Source organism: Ranitomeya variabilis, chromosome 4, assembly GCF_051348905.1.
Source record: "Ranitomeya variabilis isolate aRanVar5 chromosome 4, aRanVar5.hap1, whole genome shotgun sequence".
Classification (NCBI taxonomy): Eukaryota; Metazoa; Chordata; class Amphibia; order Anura; family Dendrobatidae; genus Ranitomeya; species Ranitomeya variabilis.
In genome coordinates this window covers 48,187,090-48,210,857 of record NC_135235.1, presented here as the reverse complement: position 1 = coordinate 48,210,857, position 23,768 = coordinate 48,187,090, and the positions used below count along the sequence as shown (strand labels likewise).

The window sequence follows — 23,768 nt, the reverse complement described above, 5'->3', positions numbered from 1 at the left end:
ACATTTGTGGCCTGCTGGAGGTCATTTTGCAGGGCTCCTCCTGTTGCTCCTTGCACAAAGGCGGAGGTACAGGTCCTGCTGCTGGGTTGTTGCCCTCCTATGGCCCCCTCCACTTCTCCAGGTGTACTGGCCTGTCTCCTGGTAGGGCCTCCAGCCTCTGGACACTACGCTGACAGACACAGCAAACCTTCTTGCCACAGCTCTCATTGATGTGCCATCTTGGATGAGCTGCACTACCTGAGCCACTTGTCTGGGTTGTAGAGTCCTTCTCATGCTACCACGAGTGTGAAATCACAACCAACATTCAAAAGTGACCAAAACATCAGCCAGAATTCATTGGTACTGAGATGTGGTCTGTGGTCCCCACCTGCAGAACCACTCCTTTATTGAGGGTGTCTTGATAATTGCCAATAATTTCCATCTGTTGTCTATTCCATTTGCACCACAGCATGTGAAATTGATTGTCAATCAATGCTGCTTCCTAAGTGGACAGTTTGATTTCACAGAAGTTTGATTTACTTGGAGTTATATTCTGTTGTTTAAGTGTTCCCTTTATTTTTTGAGCAGTGTATATATATATATACATAAGAAGTCTGGGTGGGGCGTTATCACTCTACAGGAAGTCTGGGTGGGGCTTTAGCTATATACAAGAAGTGTGGGTGGAGTTTTATCTCTACAGGAAGTCTGGGCGGGGCATTATCAATCTACAGGAAGTCTGGGTGGGGCTTTAGCAATCTACAGGAAGTCTGGGTGGGGCTTTAGCTATATACAAGAAGTCTGGGTGGGGCTTTAGCTATATACAAGAAGTGTGGGTGGAGTTTTATCTCTACAGGAAGTCTGGGCGGGGCATTATTAAACTACAGGAAGTCTGGGTGGGGCTTTAGCAATCTACAGGAAGTCTGGGTGGGGCTTTAGCTATATACAAGAAGTGTGGGTGGAGTTTTATCTCTACAGGAAGTCTGGGCGGGGCATTATCAATCTACAGGAAGTCTGGGTGGGGCTTTATCGATATACAACAAGTGTGGGTGGGGCTTTATCTCTACAGGAAGTATGGGTGGGGCTTTATCTTTATAGAAAGTGTTGGCTGAGCTTCATCTACAGGAAGTGTAGGAGTGGCTTTATCAAGCTACATGAAGTGTGGGTGAAGATTCGTCTCTCTATAATGTGTGTTGACTAGGCTTTACCTTTAAGTGAGGGTGTGGCTTATATCCTCCAAAATGAAGTGTGGGTTTGGCTATATATCTTTTTTGGAAGTATAGGTGGGGCTTTATCTCTACAGGAAGTGTGAGTAGAGCTTTGTCTCTCTACAGGAAGTGTGTGTGTGGCTTTACCTAAAGGAAGTGTTGGTGGAGCTTCTTCTAAGGAAGTGTGGGTGTGGATTTATCTAAAACAAGTGTGGTTGGGGCTTTATTTCCACAGGAAGCGTGATCAGAATTGTATATACACTGCGTGCAGAATTATTAGGCAAGTTGTATTTTGATCACATGGTACTTTTTATACATGTTGTCCTACTCCAAGCTGTTCAGGCTTGAGAGCCAATTACCAATTAAGTAAATCAGGCGATGTGCATCTCTGTAATGAGGAGGGGTGTTGTCAAATGACATCAACACCCTATATAAGGTATGCTTACTTATTAGGCAACTTCCTTTCCTTTGGCAAAATAGGTCAGAAGAGAGATTTGACGGGCTCTGAAGAGTTCAAAATTGTGAGATGTCTTGCAGAGGGATGCAGCAGTCTTGAATTTGCCAAACTTTTGAAGCGTGATCACCGAACAATCAAGCATTTCATGGCAAATAGCCAACAGGGTCGCAAGAAGCGTGATGGGCAAAAAAGGCACAAAATAACTGCCCATGAATTGAGGAAAATCCAGCGTGTAGCTGCCAAGATGCCATTTGCCACCAGTTTTGCCATATTTCAGAGCTGCAACGTTACTGGAGTAACAAAAAGCACAAGGTGTGCGATACTCAGGGACATGGCCAAGGTAAGGAAGGCTGAAAAACGACCACCTTTGAACAAGAAACACAAGATAAAACGTCAAGACTGGGCCAAGAAATATCTTAAGACTGACTTTTCAAAGGTTTTATGGACAGATGAAATGAGAGTGACTCTTGATGGGCCAGATGGATGGGCCAGAGGCTGGATCAGTAAAGGGCAGAGAGCTCCACTCCGACTCAGATGCCAGCAAGGTGGAGGTGGGGTACTGGAATGGGCTGGTATCATCAAAGATGAACTTGTGGGACCTTTTCGGGTTGGGGATGGAGTGAAGCTCAACTCCCAGACCTACTGCCAGTTTCTGGAAGACAACTTCTTCAAGCAGTGGTACAGGAAGAAGTCGGTATCGTTCAAGAAAAACATGATTTTCATGCAGGACAATGCTCCATCAGATGCCTCCAACTACTCCACAGCGTGGCTGGACAGTAATGGTCTCAAAGAAGAAAAAATAATGACATGGCCCCCTTGTTCACCTGATCTGAACCCCATAGAGAACCTGTGGTCCCTCATAAAATGTGAGATCTACAGGGAGGGAAAACAGTCCACCTCTCGGAACAGTGTCTGGGAGGCTGTGGTGGCTGCTGCACGCAATGTTGATCGTAAACAGATCAAGCAACTGACAGAATCTATGGATGGAGGCTGCTGAGTGTCATTATAAAGAAAGGTGGCTATATTGGTCACTCACTCATTTTGGGGGGTTTTGTTTTTGCATGTCAGAAATGTTTATTTCTAAATTTTGTGCAGTTATATTGGTTTACCTGGTGAAAATAAACAAGTGAGATGGGAATATATTTGGTTTTTATTAAGTTGCCTAATAATTCAGCACAGTAATAGTTATCTGCACAAACAGATATCCTCCTAAGATAGCCAAATCTAAAAAAACCCACTCTAACTTCCAAAAATATTAAGTTTTGATAATTATGAGTCTTTTGAGTTGATTGAGAACATAGTTGTTGATTAATAATAAAAATAATCCTCTAAAATACAACTTGCCTAATAATTCTGCACGCAGTGTAGGAAGTGTGGGTGAGGATTTATCTAAAGGAAATGTGGGTGGAGATTTGTGTATGTATAGTGTGTGTGGGCTGGGCTTTATCCATCTATATGAAGTGCGAGCGCGGCTTTATCTTTCTACAGAAAGTATTCGTGGGGGTTTATCTCTTCATTGGAACTATGGGTGGGGCTTTATCTCTACAAAAAGTGTGAGTGGAGCTGTGTCTCTCTACAGGAAGTGTGGGTGAGGCTTTATCTAAAGGAAGTGTGGGTGGGGCTTTATCTACCTACAGGAAGTTTGGGCAAGGCTTTGTCTCTCTACTCTCCTATATTTCAAACTGCATACAAGCATAACAGATAGGTGGGCTTTTAGTCCTGGGCAGCTAGCCCATTGGACAATGAGGGGTTTAATGCATGCTTGGAAAAGAGAGGAATGGAAGTTCCAGCACCTATAATGCTATCAGAATGTAGATAAAGAGAAACACTCATTCAAAAAGTATGAATGGCAAATTAAAGAGCAAGAGAGTTAAAACATTTTTGGGCATATTAAACTGGTCTGTTCACCAAGAGCAGATGTAATTTGAAGTGGTTGTGGGGCTGAGGGCAGCAAGAAAATGTTTTTCTGCAGGTTTTGCGGAAAAATAAAGGAACGCTTCAATAGCAACTGGCCAAATGCAGGTGGAGGCAGGACAGGGTCAGATGAAGTTCCAAACAATTCCAAACTACGGTTCCAAACACCAGATGGAACCATATTAAACACCCACTGTGACATGTAATGGACCATGCTGTTAATTTTTTTTTTGCATATTTTCTATGCTTTAGGTATGTTCAAAACATATACACATGCCATAATCCAAGTACAAGTTTCTGACAACAGGCCTCCTCCTGTATCCACTTCATGGATCTAATCTAATATAGAAACCACCGGAGAATAGACGGAGGTGGACATGACTTGGGGATGGGTGGACCGAGAACTCCTGCAGCTTTTGTTTGTACTGCAGTGTAGATTTTAATCAAGAGTGTTGTTGCTTTAAGAGGAAGGAGTTTAGGTGTTTGTGCCTGGTGTATTACTGTGAGGAGGGTGGGGCTTATATAGGGGAAACAACTCTGGCTCTCCCTCTTTCTCTCACAGGATGGACAGGAGGAAACATTACCCGCCCTCCAGCCCTGTTTATAATCTCTGTCCTAAAACTTTTTAATTATTGCTTGTATAATGATAGATGCTTTATTGTATTTTTTAATTTGTCATTGAATATCTTGTTCCAGGTTCAATTGTATATTGGCTATAAAGAGTTATTATTTGTGGTACCCTTCTAAGCCCAAGGGAAGGGCAATCCTTCAGCCATGGTTCCCTGGAGGTTTCCTCCACAGGGGTTTTTTCCTCTCCTGAGCGCTGTAGGATGACTCTTTGTGAGTCGGAGGTTTGCCAAGTTTAGTCCCATTAATGCTTTTGCAGGGACTTCTAGTTTTTAATTTTACAAAAATGATTTAATTATTAAAAAAAAAAAAAGAAAAGCGGCAAATGAGACTTGGAATTTATAACCCGTCACGGCTTTGCAGTTTAGGAGTCAGGTGGAAGTTGCAGACAAGTTAAGGTGGACTCATTTTAACTAATGGAGGAAGTAAAACCTCATGGCGGTGAGCAGGCTCGGCTTTGGTGGCCAGCCTCAAGGACGTTGTAATGGTAATATCAATCAGGGGCGGGCACAGTGGTTAAGCACAGGAGTGAGGAAAATAGGGTCATTGGTGCCCTGAAAGTTTACTGGCTCTGCTTGAATGGCAAGCCAGTGCGTGCCGCCCCTTTATGGCTGTCTGTCCTGGTGCTGTATGTCAGACAGCTGGGGATATCGCAGTACTTGTGAATCCCAATGTACTAGCACTCCACCTGACTCCTACTGTGATTATTTAATCCTGTGATTTGAATAAAAGCTGTGGCCATTTTGACAACCAAAATTATGTGTTTTGTGTATTTATTTTAGTACCTAGGTTTACAGTTGTTATGGTGGTTTTAAGATGGAGTGGGGTCCATCCCATATCCAAAAGTCATGCCTTTAATTCACATAGAAATACTTCTTTAATACGCTCTTATACTCCTCGGCAGTGTGAATTTTAATATATGGCTGTACTATATATTTTCTAGCAGAAGGAATATATAAAAGATTCATACGATTCCTGCAGCCCTGTAGATTACTAGTCATTATCACAAAGTAACGTATAATGCCCCCAAACCAGAGTTAGAACCCAAAATCCTCTAGGCAATGCTAGCGCAGAAGAAAGCTGTCATGCTCATTCATGTTGTGTACGGCAATAGGCATTTTTTAGGAGACGGTAACATTTTCCATTCACTCTACATCAGATCTCAGCTTATACGTAAGATAAACTGTGGAAAAGATTCAGAGATTCCGCAGCCAGAAGCAGAAGATGTATTTATTAAACAGTCTGTGACTATAAGCAGGAAAAGTGCGGGAGATTAACGATACGACGGGGCGATTAATCTCAACCTCCTACAAGGCATCACTTCCACGGAGCATGGGAAGGGGATAATGCAATGCAGAGTTTTCAGCCTCAGCAGTCTCTGCCCCCTGTACTGCTGATAGATGAAAGTTTATAACATGGAGGTAGAATGGGGCAACTAACATCTGCACCATAAGTTGTCGCTCTCTTTATGGCCACGTTCACATGTTCAGTATTTGGTCAGTTTTTTACATCAGTATTTGAAAGTCAAAGCCAGGAGAGGAACAATCAGAGGAAAAGTAGAATAGAAACACGTCATCACTTCTGTATTTATCACCCACTCCTGGTTTTGGCTTATAAATACTGATGTAAAATACTGACCAAATACGTGAGAAAATGGCCTAAACATCTTTTTTTTTTACTTAAATGCATGCACTTTGGACTAAAGCTTATTTTTGCAATAGGGTTTTATTAAAAATGTTGGACCATTTGGATTCTACTGCCTCTATGTATCACAGTACATATCTGGAGCGCCCCCACTGCCGCAGGGCCGAGGGGTACCCGATACCGGGCCTCTCTGTCTCGGTTCTGGGATGGTCACGGTGGCTGGACCCGGTCCGTGACCCTGCTGAGGGGCGTCCAGTGAGAGTTGAGAATGATGTGGTGTGGTGCAGGTCGCGATGAATAACGAGGACACCAGGTTGCAGTCTCTTTACCTCTTTACTGAAGGCTTCAGGATCCTCCATCCGGAGTATGGTTAACAGGGCTGTCTGAGACCGGCCGGTCCGATGGTACTTCCAGAGTTCCCTTTGCAGGTGGAAATCTGTGCCTACCTTCTAGCGCTTGTGTGTTGTAGTCCTTCCCTGCTTAGCACCACGGGATAGTCCTCACAACTGTTGTGTCTGTTTCTGAAGTTCCCTCACAACTGATTCTGATGTTCTTCTCCGTCCCCCAGATGATATGGCTAGGACGCACCCGTATGACTGGTAGGCCTGGAGTTCTTCCGGGACCCTAGAGTCGCCCCTCTCCAACTGTTGCCCCCTATGTCTGCTTAGGTGATTTAGGTGAGACAGCCCGCCTATAACTGACTGTCCTGCCGTAGGTTTGAAGTAAGGCCTGGAGCTCAATACTTCCTCGGCGTTTCCGGCCACCGGCTACGCGCCTCAGTAGGATGTTGCCTCGGTCTTACAGCACGACTCCTACCGGTGTTTTCTCCTTGTTGCGTTGATCTCGTTTCTTACTCTTCACAATAAACCTCGCTTCTTGTCCTTTCTTGGGGTACCGCCGCAATGAAGTGCAGGCGCGGTCCCGTAACGTTCTTTCTGTTCGCTAGGCCTCTGTCAGGATCCCACCCCTGACAGGGACCCCCCTGAATCTTCCCCTGCAACACCTTCTGCCACAGGATGTTGCCTGGTTCCAACCCAGTCAGCTTTCTGTCTAACTTCCTATCTAACCCCCAGTTTTACCAGACTGTGAGGAGTGGCCTAATACATAGTACCCTTTGCTCCCCCTGGAGGCCAGACTATGAAGTGTATTGCTGTCTGTGATACTTGGTCAGGTGAACTCCTTCAGTGCCATCAGACGTACCAACACTCCCCTTAGCGGCGGAGCATCAGTACTGCAACGACCAGGACTCTGGGGCACTGCACTCCCCCCCCGGTTAAATCCAGTACTCCTGGACTGGGAAGAAAACAACAATACATGTCAGCAAAAAGACATACAATTTTCAGAAATGCAAAAACAAGTAAATTTGAACAGAGCTTCCCTTTATGGGAGGTGAGAACACTTGAACGTTACAAACATGGTTAAATACTTTAAATAACATACAATAAATAACTTCTATTACCCAGTCGGGTATTCTACTTAGTGCAATTTCTGAACAATAATTTAACTTTGCCTCTAAGGACGTATAAGCTGAATCCACTAAAGGCTTACTATAAAACACTACAAGGCTAATCAACTTTTCTTCATTTTTCCAACTTTACATTCGCAGGACCGCCTGTCTATCTGCCCCAGGCCTACTGCCTCTCGCTCTTCTGCAGGACCGCCCCATTCTCATCCGGGCCTACTGCCTTTCTCTTTCTATACACAGTATAGGACTTATCAACCTTCTCTCAGCACAAGACCACTGAGCCATCTCTGTATGGCTCCTCGGAGGACTCATCAATTAACCCCGTACGGGTTCACTTCCTGTCCTCATTCTTTAACACATTGTTAAACATTTCCTACAAGCAACTAACTACATATAACTTTTTCATATAAATACTATCAGTACTTCTTTTAAGGCAACATTATGCTTTAAGCGCTATTGGTGAACGTTCCCTTTAAGAGGGGACCAAGTCTCTTGGAGGTAGTGCAACTTCTCAAGCTGCGAGTTCGTGTAAGGCAGGGATTCCTGTACTGTTTCCAGGAACAGTTTCTTCGCAAAGAGTCCTTTCCCTTGTAAAACCAGTAGGGAGCACCTTTAAGAAGGTGCAAACTATTTACAACAAGTTTGTAATCATGCAGTGTTCATCATCCAGCAGTTCTTTTCAACAGTGATAAACGGGAAGCAAAACAAGAAGGGAAAATAGGGATCCCGGGTAAACTAAGGGATCCCTTTAAGAGTTAACCGTAGTCGGGTTGCAGCAGCAGCAAGACACATAGAAAGACGAACATTTAACTACAGTTAGGTCCATATATATTTGGACAAAGACAACATTTTTCTAATTTTGGTTATGGACATTACCACAATGAATTTTAAACAAAACAATTCAGATGCAGTTGAAGTTCAGACTTTCAGCTTTCATTTGAGGGTATCCACATTAAAATTGGATGAAGGGTTAAGGAGTTTCAGCTACTTAACATGTGCCACCCTGTTTTTAAAGGGACCAAAAGTAATTGGACAATTGACTCCAAGTCTATTTCATGGACAGGTGTGGGCAATCCCTTCGTTATGTCATTCTTAATTAAGCAGATAAAAGGCCTGGAGGTGATTTGAGGTGTGGTGCTTGCATTTTGAAGGTTTTGCTGTGAAGTAAACATGCGGTCAAAGGAGCTCTCCATGCAGGTGAAGCAAACCATCCTTAAGCTGCGAAAACAGAAAAAACCCATCCGAGAAATTGCTACAATATTAGGAGTGGCAAAATCTACAGTTTGGTACATCCTGAGAAAGAAAGAAAGCACTGGTGAACTCAACAATGCAAAAAGACCTGGGCGCCCACGGAAGACAACAGTGGTGGATGATCGCAGAATAATCTCCATGGTGAAGAGAAACCCCTTCACAACAGCCAACCAAGTGACCAACACTCTCCAGGAGGTCGGCGCATCAATATCCAAATCTACCATAAAGAGAAGACTGCATAAAAGTAAATACAGAGGGTTCACTGCACGGTGCAAGTCACTCATAAGCATCAAGAATAAAAAGGCTAGACTGGACTTTGCTAAAAAACATCTAAAAAAGCCAGCACAGTTCTGGAAGAACATTCTTTGGACAGATGAAACAAAGATCAACCTCTACCAGAATGATGGCAAGAGAAAAGTATGGCGAAGGCTTGGTACAGCTCATGATCCAAAGCATATCACATCATCTGTAAAACATGGCGGAGGCAGTGTGATGGCTTGGGCATGCATGGCTGCCAGTGGCACTGGGTCACTAGTGTTTATTGATGATGTGACACAGGACAGAAGCAGCCGAATGAATTCTGAAGTATTCAGAGTCATACTGTGTGCTCAGATCCAGCCAAATGCAGCCAAACTGATTGGTCGTCGTTTCATACTACAGATGGACAATGACCCAAAACATAAAGCCAAAGCAACCCAGGAGTTAATTAAAGCAAAGAAGTGGAATATTCTTGAATGGCCAAGTCAGTCACCTGATCTCAACCCAATTGAGCATGCATTTCACTTGTTAAAGACTAAACTTCAGACAGAAAGGCCCACAAACAAACAGCAACTGAAAACCACCGCAGTGAAGGCCTGGCAGAGCATCAAAAAGGAGGAAACACAGCGTCTGGTGATGTCCATGAGTTCAAGACTTCAGGCAGTCATTGCCAACAAAGGGTTTTCAACCAAGTATTAAAAATGAACATTTCATTTAAAATTATTGAATCTGTCCAATTACTTTTGGTCCCTTTAAAAACAGGGTGGCACATGTTAAGTAGCTGAAACTCCTTAACCCTTCATCCAATTTTAATGTGGATACCCTCAAATGAAAGCTGAAAGTCTGAACTTCAACTGCATCTGAATTGTTTTGGTTAAAATTCATTGTGGTAATGTCTATAACCAAAATTAGAAAAATGTTGTCTCTGTCCAAATATATATGGACCTAACTGTATATACAGTTTGTAAAGCACTTATGGCTTCATAGTAAGTTGCAGGACATCAGCCGATAGTGGACGTCTCCTGACCGCAGAGACTTCGGTCCCTGGTCTCCGGCTGATGCGGTGTCAATGTCGGTGGTTGGTCTCTCGGGTGCAGTTAGATCACCCGGTGTCTGGATTCGAAGGCTAACCCTGGTTGCTAGCTCGGTAGCCGCAACAAGGCGTACTGTGGCGATAGTAGCAAGATCTGTCAAGTCCGGATCGGTCATGGTCGGGGCCACAGGTGACACCTCCATAGGCCCACATCGTTGGACGTACCGAGCGCACCATCCTTGTGCACTCCGGTGGCGGGTGTAGGTCACCTGGTCCCCCTTTGCAATAATGGATCACCATATCGGTTGCGGAAGGGAGTCTTCACATTGTAACTGGTAACAAAGACGTCAGTCGGTAGTCCCGGTTCCTGTATGGAGCCCCAACCCCGCTTTGGGTGAAAGGCCAGCACAGTTCCCCGCTTTTCCACGTCTTTCCTGACGTGCGCAGGTTTTGGGTGTTGCACTTTTGGTGGGTCAATTTGTTCTGTCTCCTTTCGGTTTTTCCAATGCAGGATCAAGCATTGTTTATATTGTTCCCAAGTGAGCACAGCAAGGGTGAGGCCCTCCTCCCAGGCTCCATCTAGCCCAATCCGGGGGTGTCCCACTGGAAGATCACCCCCTCTGCGCTCACATCTAGGGGTTCCCCCATCTTGGTCGGTAGCGGAGGTACCAGCTTCCCCATCATGTCGGAGGTGAGCACCACCAGCTCCGCTGAGAGGAACCGGTCATTGTCGGGGTGAGGAGCGGTCGCGAGAGCGGTATCGGTCAGGAGAGCAGGATTGGTCGGGGGAACAGGGACGCTTCCCATACCTGCATCTGATGTGATTCCACCGGTGTCGATCTGTTCCGTTGACAAGGACACTGCAATCGGCTGCAGCCCGGACTGCGGCTACTCCAAGGCGGCCTCCCGACATGGCTCCGCACCTGCTGGCTCCGTGGTCGGGATAGGTGGGCTCGGCTCCTCTGCCGGCGGCTCCAAGGAGTTCGGGTCCTTCAACTGCGGTGGGTTTCGGCCCGTCTCCGGTCGGTGGAGATAATCCGGGGTCACTGCATCATCGCTCAGGCACTCGTTAGTCACCTTCGCTGTCTTGAGATCGGCAGCCGTGCATGCATCTGACTCCGCCATTTCTTCGAGGCCGAGGCCACTCTGGTCTCGGCTCTTGCCGTTGCAAACCAGGGGGCGAATCCTCTCTGTTTCTGGGCAGGTCGTCATCTCGCAGCAAAAGTCGGAGGGGGCGGTCGCTACTTTTGGCGCCGCTTTGGTAGTCTCCTCCCATGGTATGCCCTTCTTCTTCCTCTGCGCTCCCTGTGGCGCTGCAATGGCGGCGATTTTTGGCGGGAACTTTTGGCGGCAAGTGGCAATACACAGTCTTTGCAATAAGTCACAGTCCAAGCACAATAAATCACAGTTCCAAGGCACACATGACCTGATTCTTCAGGCTTAAGTAGATCCTGTTCGTGACGCCAAGTTGGAGTGCCCCCACTGCCGCAGGGCCGAGGGGTACCCGGTACCGGGCCTCTCTGTCTCGGTTCTGGGATGGTCACGGTGGCTGGACCCGGTCCGTGACCCTGCTGAGGGGCATCCAGTGAGAGTTGAGAATGATGTGGTGTGGTGCAGGTCGCGATGAATAACGAGGACACCAGGTTGCAGTCTCTTTACCTCTTTACTGAAGGCTTCAGGATCCTCAATCCGGAGTACGGTTAACAGGGCTGTCTGAGACCGGCCGGTCCGATGGCACTTCCAGAGTTCCCTTTGCAGGTGGAAATCTGTGCCTACCTTCTAGCGCTTGTGTGTTGTAGTCCTTCCCTGCTTAGCACCACGGGATAGTCCTCACAACTGTTGTGTCTGTTTCTGAAGTTCCCTCACAACTGATTCTGATGTTCTTCTCTGTCCCCCAGATGATATGGCTAGGACGCACCCGTATGACGGGTAGGCCTGGAGTTCTTCCGGGACCCTAGAGTCGCCCCTCTCCAACTGTTGCCCCCTATGTTTGCTTAGGTGATTTGGGTGAGACAGCCCGCCTATAACTGACTGTCCTGCCGTAGGTTTGAAGTAAGGCCTGGAGCTCAATACTTCCTCGGCGTTTCCGGCCACCGGCTACGCGCCTCAGTAGGATGTTGCCTCGGTCTTACAGCACGACTCCTACTGGTGTTTTGTTGCGTTGATCTCGTTTCTCACTCTTCACAATAAACCTCGCTTCTTGTCCTTTCTTGGGGTACCGCCGCAATGAAGTGCAGGCGCGGTCCCGTAACGTTCTTTCTGTTCGCTAGGCCTCTGTCAGGATCCCACCCCTGACAGGGACCCCCCTGAATCTTCCCCTGCAACACCCTCTGCCACAGGATGTTGCCTGGTTCCAACCCAGTCAGCTTTCTGTCTAACTTCCTATCTAACCCCCAGTTTTACCAGACTGTGAGGAGTGGCCTAATACATAGTACCCTTAGCTCCCCCTGGAGGCCAGACTGTGAAGTGTATTGGTGTCTGTGATACCTGGTCAGGTGAACTCCTTCAGTGCCATCAGACGTACCAACACTCCCCTTAGCAGCGGAGCATCAGTACTGCAACGACCAGGACTCTGGGGCGCTGCATATCCAGGTGCAGAAAATTTATTTAAGGGATATTAAAGGGGTTGTCGGTCTTGGGCTACAAGTGTGGAGACCACTTTTGAGACTGCGTACTTGCATATCCTTATAGTGTGTGCTGTCAGGATCTGCAGTAATTTGACCGCAAAGATGTGATTTGAATACTTTCGGTCACATTCCGACTAGACTGTGTATGGAACACTTGTATGGAACGAGGTTGTTCATGTCTAGTTGGCATGTGACAGCATATATACAAATCACATACCTCCGGTCACACTCTCTTCACTCCAGATGCCGACACTGGAGAATCCTGACAGCACAACCTGTGAGGATTCACAAGCCTTCAGTCATGCAAGTGGTCTGCAGACTTGTAGCCTAAGGCTGGGCAACCCTTTTAAAGGGATGTTCTGAGAATCGAAAGAATATTGTCTACTAAATTGGCTAAATTACTGATTGCTGGGGATCCAATTGCTGGGACACACAGTGAACCTGAGGGCTCGGGATCCTAAGAATTGGGCTCTTAAATGGAGACGGTGCCCTACTCGTCTCTTTCCAACAGTCCTGATTTTAATTGAAGCACAGGTAGGATATAAGCGTCTCTACTCCATTTAAGACAGGGCTCGGATTTTCGGGAAACACCTATTTAACAGTGGATCTGTCAGTGAGCGCCTCCTTCCAGCAGGTCTAAATCCCTTATTTATTTTCATCTAAAGCATCTTCTAAGCTGATTTGAATATTTATTTGGTTATTAATCAGCATAGAAGAAAGTTCAGAAAAAGAGAGTTTAGAAACTGTTCCACCAGAACAAGCTCACTGACAAGTTCACTGTTCACTCATTCTGCAGTCTGTGGCACATACATAGACTGTAGAAGTCAAACGGTACACAATTTTTTGATGAAACACTAGTGCGAAACTGCTTTTTAAACAAAAATACATGGATTTATGAAAATTTGCCCAGAAGCAGTTGATACTATGGCAACTAAAGGGTTTCTGCAGATCCAGTTGATTTTTGCTGCAGGAAGAGCTGGAAGCCAAACATTCCACAGGTAGCACTTTATGGCGACCATTCAACTGACGGACTGTCATCTGTATAATTAATGAATTGCTCAAGGTCAGCAACAAAGCAGGGACTGGTCTTATCGAGAAGCTTTACACTCGGGATCAAAAAAGGGGAATACATCCACTTTAAAGCCCAATATTAAAACACTTCATTCTTTTATGGAGAAATGACCATATTTCACATTGCTGAAACCCAGTGAGGAATAGTTTATGTTTCTGTATATTGAGCGTATCCTTTGCTTATAAATACGAGCAGGCACAAAAAGCCACCGATGTGTGGCAGGCATGGTATTAACATACGCGTCAGCAGTGGAGGGCTCACCTTGGTTAAAGAGGAAGACCAGGACTATTTTCCTTTTTTTAACTATGGGCCTAAATACTAAAAGGCAGGCAGTTACTAACAGAGGCAACTAACTGCCTGTTGTACCGGCATCGGGTAAGACTGGTCACCAGACGGCTCTGTTGAAGCAGCATAACTGCCATCGTCATGGTGATGGATAGCCGGCGGCTCCCTGCAGTTAGGCAGCAGGGAGCCAGCTGTCAATCAATACAGCTTTGATAAGTACGGCCATCAACAGAGCAGAGCGGAAGAGAAGCCTCTGTGCCGGCAGAGATCGGCGGCAGGGACAACAGGAAGGTAGAAACTAAGCATTTACATGCCTGTTAGTTCTTAGGCACATAGTAAAAAAAATTAAATAGTCCTGGATAACCCCTTGAAAAAAATGCAATAACCCATAAGAAAACATGTAAATTAGACCTTCTCTAGAGGAAAGAAAACTGTTTCTCCAAGGAACCTATTATGAGCGAGTGTTATGATGGACTCATCTGTAATGTGACCTTCACTAGCAAATATGTGTTCTAACATTCTTGGCTACTTGATAAAGCAATCACATGCATCTCCAATGCACAAATCTAAGAAAAAACTACTTGAATTTAGAATTTTTTAATGATAGACTTTGGTGCAAAAGAGAAAAAGTAGTAAAAATTCGGAAAATAGTTGCTTAAGACTGGCTCACAATAATGTTACAGGGTCAAGAATACATATTACAGATATGGACAATGCAGAAAAGAAAAATAAAATGACTTTCTCACGCACTTTCTCTGACGTTTTGGGTCATCTTCTCCTCGCCTGTTCCAAAAACAAACTTGTCAGCCGTTTTCTTGTTTTTCTCTGCCTTCTTGCTACTGTTTTTGGCTGAGGAGAAAAGAAAAGGACGTCTTGATATGTTTCACTGATTATAAGAACAGTCACATACTCTGCCCAGGAATCTCTTTGCAGGCTCATTCACACTACTATAATATAACACATATATAAACATATATAAGCCAAGTTATCAGAAACCATAATGCAGCACACATAAGTCCGATTAGCCATACGGTACCTCTGTGTCCCTACAAGAATACCTGGATGAGGTATAAGGGATTTTTTTTTTTAGATTTTGTATGAATTTTAACATTTTCTATTACATGTCCTATTATGGGATCACCTTACCTAGAAGGCACGATCTCCCAAATACAGTGTCAGCCACATATGGCGGAACATGTGCAAATGCCTATGTATAATATTACATTCCAACACTGGGAAGGCCTAAAATCGACACAATCAATGTGCATCATTCCAAAAGGTATAAAATACAAAGTTAAGGGGAACCTGTCAGTCAATTCATGCTGCCTATAGTGCGGACGGCATGAATCTGGCACTTCAGAGAAGACATAGTATTAGTATCTGCGGCGCCCCAGGGTCCTGGTCATCGCAGTGGTATTGCTTTCCTCTCAGGGAGGGTGATATTACATTTGGAGGAAAAGAAGGATAACTGCATCCAGGTATCACAAACATGCAACACATTTCACACTCCAGACCACCAGGGGGAGCTTCTGCTCCTATTTACTAGGTCTATATATATATATATATATATATATATATATATATATATATAACTGGTAGTCTGTAGGGAGAGTTAGAAAGTTCCAGACAGTAGTCTGAGGTGGACAGAGGGTCCAAAGGAGCTGTGCATGCCCTCAGAGCTGCAGCTCCCAGAAAAAGACATTCAGAAGGCAGAACTGTATTGCAGCGAGCATGAAGGAAGTCGTAGCAAAGGAGACGATAGCAGAAGGGGACCAGCCCTACACAGGCTGCCTCCTTCTGAGGCGCAGAATCCTGGTGGCCTGAACACCGAGGGAGTAAGGACCTTTATGCTTTGCTCCAGAGACCGGCAGGACAGCTAATTGCAAGTTACCTGTCTGCCCTACACCCAGGAGGCACGGTGGCAACTCATGGAGGCCGGGGCATGCTAGAGAACCTATAAACAGCCTCAAGCCACCAGTCATACGGGTTTGTCCTATCCAACTATGGGGGACAGAGAGAAAGACATTACATCTGTGAGACCCTTATGTGAAGCCATAGGCAGTAAGGGACTACAACACTGCAGCGCAAGGGAAGGCTACTGATTTCCACCTGGACAAGGGGACTCTGGACTTGCCTCCAAACCGGCCGGACTCTGCCTGCCCTGTGATCCGGAGCCCTGGACTGTGGATGCTGAAGTCTTCAGTAATGGTAAAGAGACTGCAGCCTTGTGTCCTCGTTCTTCTCTGCGCCTCTCACCATCCACCATCTATAAACCGGGAAGCCCTGGGGATACACTTCACTTGTGGGAAGGTATACCATCTAGCTGCCATAACATCACCCCAGCGGACCCCTTAAAGCAGCGTCGGTCACCCTGACCGAATACCACAGGTGTCGTCATGAACACAAACTTTATCCCTTTAAAGAACTTTCCCTTTTACACGGACGTCCCAGGGCCACGGACCGGGCCAGCCACCGTGACATCCCCCTGTGAACCGCAGGACCCGGTACCGAGTACCCCATGGGAGCGATCCATATCCATTCTGGAAGCATAGGGAACGACTTGGGATGGGATGGGATGTGGAAGACTAACCCTCCACATTCATAGGGAACCCAATCTCTATCATAATTTTCATAAAAGGTAAAGGATAGGTCGTAGAGTCCAAAGCACCTTACCCTCAAATCTCTCCTCCCATAGACCCTGGAACTGATCATGGAGGGGTTGGTTCCATTGTATAGAACAGAACTTTCTGCAATCCTGTTATTTACCCTTCACTTTCCAGACAGTGAATAAGTATAGTGCACGATTAGGGCTGGTACACAAGGGTTGTTATGTCAGGAAGGTCAGCAGTCTTCATCTCTGATGAACCGTGATACTTATCTGGCACTATACGATGGGTGAGACGGATCAGACGCTGAACAATTTCATAATAAATTGTACTATAGTGTTGGCAGCTGAAGAGCCGAGATTACAGCGGAAATTCTTTATTACTTAATCCCTTGAACATATTATACTTAAATGTTCTATCACATTGGGCTGACACACTGATACCAGATCTGTCAATCAAAGCTCTAATGTGTGCGCTAAATATTATACACGCTCGGAGACCGTCATTCTCGCTAATCACATGCTTTGTCATCCAGAATTATGTCTGCTTAAAAGATGTCTAGCTCCAAGCAGAAAAGTGTGTTCTCCATTACAGCTGATGATATGTAGATAGATAGATAGATAGATAGATAATAGATAGATAGATAATAGATAGAAATATAGATAATAGATATATAGATAATAGATAGATAATAGATAGATAATAGATCATAGATATATAGATAATAGATAGATAGATAATAGATTGATTGATTGATAGATGATAGATACACTCACCGGCCACTTTATTAGGTACACCATGCTAGTAACGGGTTGGACCCCCTTTTGCCTTCAGAACTGCCTCAATTCTTCGTGGCATAGATTCAACAAGGTGCTGGAAGCATTCCTCAGAGATTTTGGTCCATATTGACATGATGGCATCACACAGTTGCCGCAGATTTGTCGGCTGCACATCCCAAAGATGCTCCATACAAGGCAGGATGGATCCATGCTTTCATGTTGTTTACGCCAAATTCTGACCCTACCATCCGAATGTCGCAGCAGAAATCGAGACTCATCAGACCAAGCAACGTGTTTCCAATCTTCTACTGTCCAATTTCGATGAGCTTGTACAAATTGTAGCCTCAGTTTCCTGTTCTTAGCTGAAAGGAGTGGTACCCGGTGTGGTCTTCTGCTGCTGTAGCCCATCTGCCTCAAAGTTCGACGCACTGTGCGTTCAGAGATGCTCTTAGGCCTACCTTGGTTGTAACGGGTGGCGATTTGAGTCACTGTTGCCTTTCTATCAGCTCGAACCAGTCTGCCCATTCTCCTCTGACCTCTGGCATCAACAAGGCATTTCCGCCCACAGAACTGCCGCTCACTGGATTTTTTTTCTTTTTCGGACCATTCTCTGTAAACCCTAGAGATGGTTGTGCGTGAAAATCCCAGTAGATCAGCAGTTTCTGAAATACTCAGACCAGCCCTTCTGGCACCAACAACCATGCCACGTTCAAAGGCACTCAAATCACCTTTCTTCCCCATACTGATGCTCGGTTTGAACTGCAGGAGATTGTCTTGACCATGTCTACATGCCTAAATGCACTGAGTTGCCGCCATGTGATTGGCTGATTAGAAATTAAGTGTTAACAAGAAGTTGGACAGGTGTACCTAATAAAGTGGCCAGTGAGTGTAGATAATAGATATATAATAGATAAATAGAGAGATAGATAATAGATATATAGATAATAGATAGATAGATATAGATAGATAATAGATAGATAGATAATAGATCATAGATATATAGATAATAGATAGATAAATAAATAGATAATAGATAAATAGATAATAGATAGAGATAGATAGATAATAGATAAATAGATAGATCGATAGGTAGATGATAGACAGAAAATAGATAATAGATAAATAGAGCGATAGATAGATAATAGATAGATAGATAATAGAAAGATAATAGATCATAGATATATAGATAATAGATAGACAAATAGATATATAGATAATAGATAGATAGATAATAATAGATAGATAAATAGAGAGAGGATTTGATCGAAGATCCTGGGATTTGCACCCCTTTGACTGTTGCAGTGCTACCTCTGCTTTCTTTTTTGGGAAGGAATGAAAGGAGGAAGGAAAGCAAGGATGGAAAGCAATGAAAGTAAGGATAGAAGAAAGGAAGGAAGGGAAAGAACCAAGGGAAGTAAGGTAAGGATGGAGGGAAAAAAGAAGGGATGAAAGAAGAAGAGAAGGAAAAGTAGGAAGGAAGAAAAAAAGGAAAGAAAGTAACTGTAAGAAGTAAGGGATGGAAAAAAGGAAGAAGTAAGGGAGGAAGGGAAAGAAGGAAAGAAAGAAAGAAAGAAAGAAAGAAAGAGAAAAAAGGGAAGAAAAAAGTGAGGGAGGAAGGAAGAGAAAGAAGAAAGGGATGAAGGATGGTAAGGAAAGAAGGAAAGGAAGCAAGAACAGGTGCAAGCTAACAAGTCCACAGACCCCCAAAAAACCAAGATATAAGAATGCAAAAACAAGCTACGCTTCCATGTAAATATGAAAAAAAGTGATGATTTATTTCATGCCAAAGGTATACAACGTTTCAGCTCTGTGACTGAGCCTTTCTCAACTTCGGCATCTGCTGCTAAAAAAATGAGAAACTTGTTGGACCTTTTTTTTTCTTTCACTTTAAAAAGCATAACAAGTTTGTCAGTGCAGAGTGAAGTTAAACAGGCTGTTTGTTATCACCGGTAACCGTCCGTTTCCCCGTAGCCACACATGTGATGTCACGTTGACATTACTTAGGCTCTCTGTCTACTAATGAGCTTGAAAATAGTTGGATCCTAGGAGACCTCAGAGTGTTAGACACGTCTTTTCAGGACAACTGGAAGTTCTGGAACACTTTGATTTATGCAGAATTGATTCAGTCCAAATCAAACTTTCCTGACTTATCAGACCCCAAACAAATTTTGGGAAGTTTGCTCATATCTATTAAATGGGTATTTTCAAGTGGTCTCTTGAGCAGCTCAGAACAAAGCAGTCTCCTTACTTCCTGGTTTCTGGAAGGGTGGGCTTTCCTCCTGCTTGCGTGATTGTTCTGGTGAGTAGCAGAGCTGTATTATTAGAAGCACTATAAAGCTCAGCACAGGATCTGCTGTAACACATTCAGCTTAGAGTAGTTTGTTCTGGAATGTACACTGCTTTACATAGAGATAACAGAGTATTTGAAAAAACTGACAGTTCCAGACAGCAGAGAGGTAAATTTAGGAGACCTGCTCTGAAAGCTGCAGGCTGGTGATTTTGCAAGATTTATAACTCATCTCTTCAGAATCTAAGAGGAAGAGGAGGAAGAGGAAGGGAAGTCAGCAGATAATTGATATTCAGGAATCAATGGGCTACAGAGAGCTGACTGGGATGTTAAAGATACCGTTACACTTAACGATTTACCAACGATCACGACTAGCGATACGACCTGGCCGTGATTGTTGGTAAGTCGTTGTGTGGTCGCTGGGGAGCTGTCACACAGACAGCTCTCCAGCGACCAACGATGCCGAAGTCCCCGGGTAACCAGGGTAACCATCGGGTTACTAAGCGCAGGGCCGCACTTAGTAACCCGATGTTTACCCTGGTTACCATTGTAAATGTAAAAAAAAAAAAACACTACATACTTACATTCCGGTGTCTGTCACGTCCCTCGCCGTCAGCTTCCTGCACTGACTGTGTCAGCGCCGGCCGTAAAGCACAGCAGAGCGGTGACGTCACTGCTATGCGCTTTACGGCCGGCGCTCACAGTCAGTGCGGGAAGCTGACGGCGAGGGACGTGACAGACACCGGAATGTGAGTATGTAGTGTTTGTTTTTTTTTACATTTACAATGGTAACCAGGGTAAACATCGGGTTACTAAGCGCGGCCCTGCGCTTAGTAACCCAATATTTACCCTGGTTACCAGTGAAGACATCGCTGGATCGGTGTCACACACGCCGATGCAGCGATGACAGCGGGTGATTAGCGACCAAAAAAAGGTCCTGATCATTAGCAGCGACCAACGATCTCCCAGCAGGGGCCTGATCGTTGGTCGCTGTCATGCATAACGATTTCGTTAACGATATCATTGCTACATCACAAAAAGCAACGATATCGTTAACGAAATCGTTATGTGTGACGGTACCTTAAGAGTTAACTCCTCTCCTGGAATGTAACTACTTCATACACTAGAAGAGATAAGCTGTCATTGCAGGAAAATGACAACAGATAAAAAAGCAAGTCAATTACAAACTTGCTTATTTTCATGCTCGCTAACAAAACACAGCCATTTAAGAACCTGAAAACAGTCCTTTAACGAGTATTCCTAATGTAAAAGAAGATTGGATATTATAATGAAATTATTTACCTACCAATTAGTAGAGCCAACTTTCCTGCTCCATCATAGAACAAACACATCAATGTGAACAATGCAGTTCCAAATTATGAGCGACGTCAATGCAAATGACTTTCATACAGAATACAAAATAATTACTTGGGAACCTGATAGCTGAGTCATGTTGCAAGTTCTATGGACAGCATGTATCAGACACTGGCGGAATGACTTCAGCCATGCATGTTCGACTCTGAAATGCATCGGCATTTTAAAGAAAAACATTCTTTAAAAGCCGCTGAGGACTGAGTCGCACAAGAGACTAGTTGGAAAAGCGGTTCCCATGGGTTTACACAGTAGAGAGTGGTTCACTGGTTAATATTAGACCAGAGTCCATTCAACAGTTTATAATATAAAGAGCAGACATTGTTCAAACTATTGATAAACTTTACATTGCGCCAACCTCTTCTCCATCAATATTAGTGATCCATCCCGCTCCGCTTTACTTGTGGACCATACTCCTCACACACCAGGAACTAACAAGACCGAGTCCTGATATTGCTGTGCAGTGATTTACTGTTCCTCGGTCAATGCTCCACTTATCTTGATGGCATTAGGTAAGAAATGTGAGACTTGCTCATCTGTATCTCATTAAATAGATTCAGGTGTTTTATGGAAGAGTGAAGGTTATTGGGGGGAAATAAGTGTGATGTGGATGGCTGCAGCTCAGTCTTCTGCCAGGATTGTGGCTTGGAGAATGATGCAACTTTTAATGTCCCGGAACAAGAAGCTTCAAAAGAATTTTACATTCTGAACCTATTATGATCGGGTCCATTTTGTCCAGATTAGTCAGCATGTGATGTTGTTTATGTAGACATCAAACTAATAGATAATGCACAAAGAATGCTGCAGACGTGCCCATCCGTAGATTTTCTCGGATCTAGTTGAACGGTGGCTGTCAGTAAGAATATGCCTAAGAAACCTGAGGGATATCAGGATAGGGCAGTGTTACACTCGTTTTTGTGGAACCACTGTGCCACCGTCCGGGGAGAGCCTGGAGGGGCATAACTAAGCCAACACCTGGTTCTTCACTGGAGCCCCTGATGATGGGGTTAGACTTCAGCCCAGGGGGACACCAGGTGATACTCCAGAACAGACCCTGGACCTGTGGCGGCCATCCCCCAAAAGGGGCAGGGAAGCCGGACCGGCCAGGAACTGGTTAGCAAGAGGGATAGGCTGGTAGATAGAGGCGGAAGCAGGCACAGGCACGACAGGTACAGGAACACAGGATGGCCACAGGTACGGATCCCAGGTGCAGGTTCACAAATGCTGGTTCAGACACATCAGGAACATGACTAGGCACAGGATGGGTTAGGGTATAGATACAGCACGGCGGACAGGATCAGGTGCAGACAAGGCAGACAGGGTCAGATAAACGGGACTGAAAAGATCAGATTCAGAGCGCACAGGTACAGGGACCTTACAAATGGGTAACAGGAAAATCACTGATAGTAACATTGCGAAGGCACCTCCCATTTGGGGAAGGTGCCTTAAATACCTAATGTCTCCCAGCCATTGGCTGGAGACATTTTCAGAAGTGAGCGTGCGCGGTCTCTTTAAGAAACAGGGGAAGGGGACACCTGCAGGGGCACCAGCGCTCTCCTACCAGACAAGGAGACACATCTCTCATGTTCTCCTCGTGTTTGTATGGGTTTCCTCCGCATTTTCTGGTTTCCTCCCACACTCCAAAGACATACTGATAGGGAATTGAGATTGTGAGCCCCATTGGGGACAGTGATGATAATGTGTGCAAACTATAAAGCGCTGCAGAATATGTTAGCGCTATATAAGAAATGCATAATAAATAAATAAATCTCCAATGAGACCTATTCTGTCATTATTCGTGGCTCCATTGCACTGAAATTAATGTTTATTCATATGCAAATTAGGCTCACAAGTGTACTGTTGGGCATATCAATGCACTTGCAGTCCTCAACTCCTCTTCCATTCTCTCTGCCGATGCCACCCCTACTTTTTGACTGACAGTGGAGACATTGACTCTGCTGCACCACATCACCTCTGCTCTCCACTGTCAATCAAAAAGCGGGGGACAGCACAAGCAAATGGAGCCAAGGACTGAGAGTGCACGGATATACTAATTTGCATGTGCATCAACATGAATTTCAGTGCATTGGAGCACAGGATAAAGAGATAATAGATATTGTTAGAGCATATGTCTCCTACTGTACCTCAGGCTTCTTAAGCACGTTCTTACTGAAAAATGTTCTTAAAGGACTGCAATGTTTCATTATACAAATTGTCCTCTTAATCTCTTAGTAGGGTATTTGCATATTTAATTTCCCAGTAGAGCATTGTATGGCTTTTAAGTCTCCCTACACCAACTAGGTGCGCTCTATAAGGAGAAACTTTACCCTTTACACTCCCAATAGATTACTCCAACATACAAGCAACATTTTGGATGGGCGATAGGCTATGGATGGCTACATATAAACACATATAGCATAAACATTACCCCACAGAGTATCACAAAATGAAAGATTTTCTCAAAGCAGATCATTTCGTACCTCATATCTAGGACATGATGAATCATAAGGAAAGGCGTAGTTGTTCTTTATTTAAACCTGTCTTTATGTAAAGAGTGGGACATACTGTATCTGTAGAGGGATGGCGGGACCTGTACTCTGGTCTGTAGAGGGATGGCAGGACCTGTACTCTGGTCTGTAGAGGGATGGCGGGACCTGTAGCCTGGTTTATAGAGGGATGGCGGGACCTGTAGCCTGGTCTGTAGAGGGATGGCGAGATCTGTAGCCTAGTCTGTAGAGGGATGGCGAGATCTGTAGCCTGGTCTGTAGAGGGATGGCAGGACCTGTAGCCTGGTCTATAGGGAGATGGCAGGACCTGTAGCCTTGTCTGTAGAGGGATGGCGGGATCTGTAGCCTAGTCTGTAGAGGGATGGCGGGATCTGTAGCCTGGTCTGTAGAGGGATGGCGGG

The 23,768-nt window shown here is 44.9% G+C and overlaps 1 protein-coding gene across 1 annotated transcript in view; it reads right to left on the bottom strand.

Moving 5' to 3' along the window:
* Positions 1-23,768, bottom strand: part of CPXM2 (carboxypeptidase X, M14 family member 2) — an 85,141-nt gene that overhangs the window by 53,599 nt on the left and 7,774 nt on the right. The window contains exon 3 of the mRNA XM_077258469.1: positions 14,568-14,666. Within this exon, the coding sequence (XP_077114584.1) occupies positions 14,568-14,666 (99 nt within the window). The remainder of the gene's footprint in view (positions 1-14,567; positions 14,667-23,768) is intronic.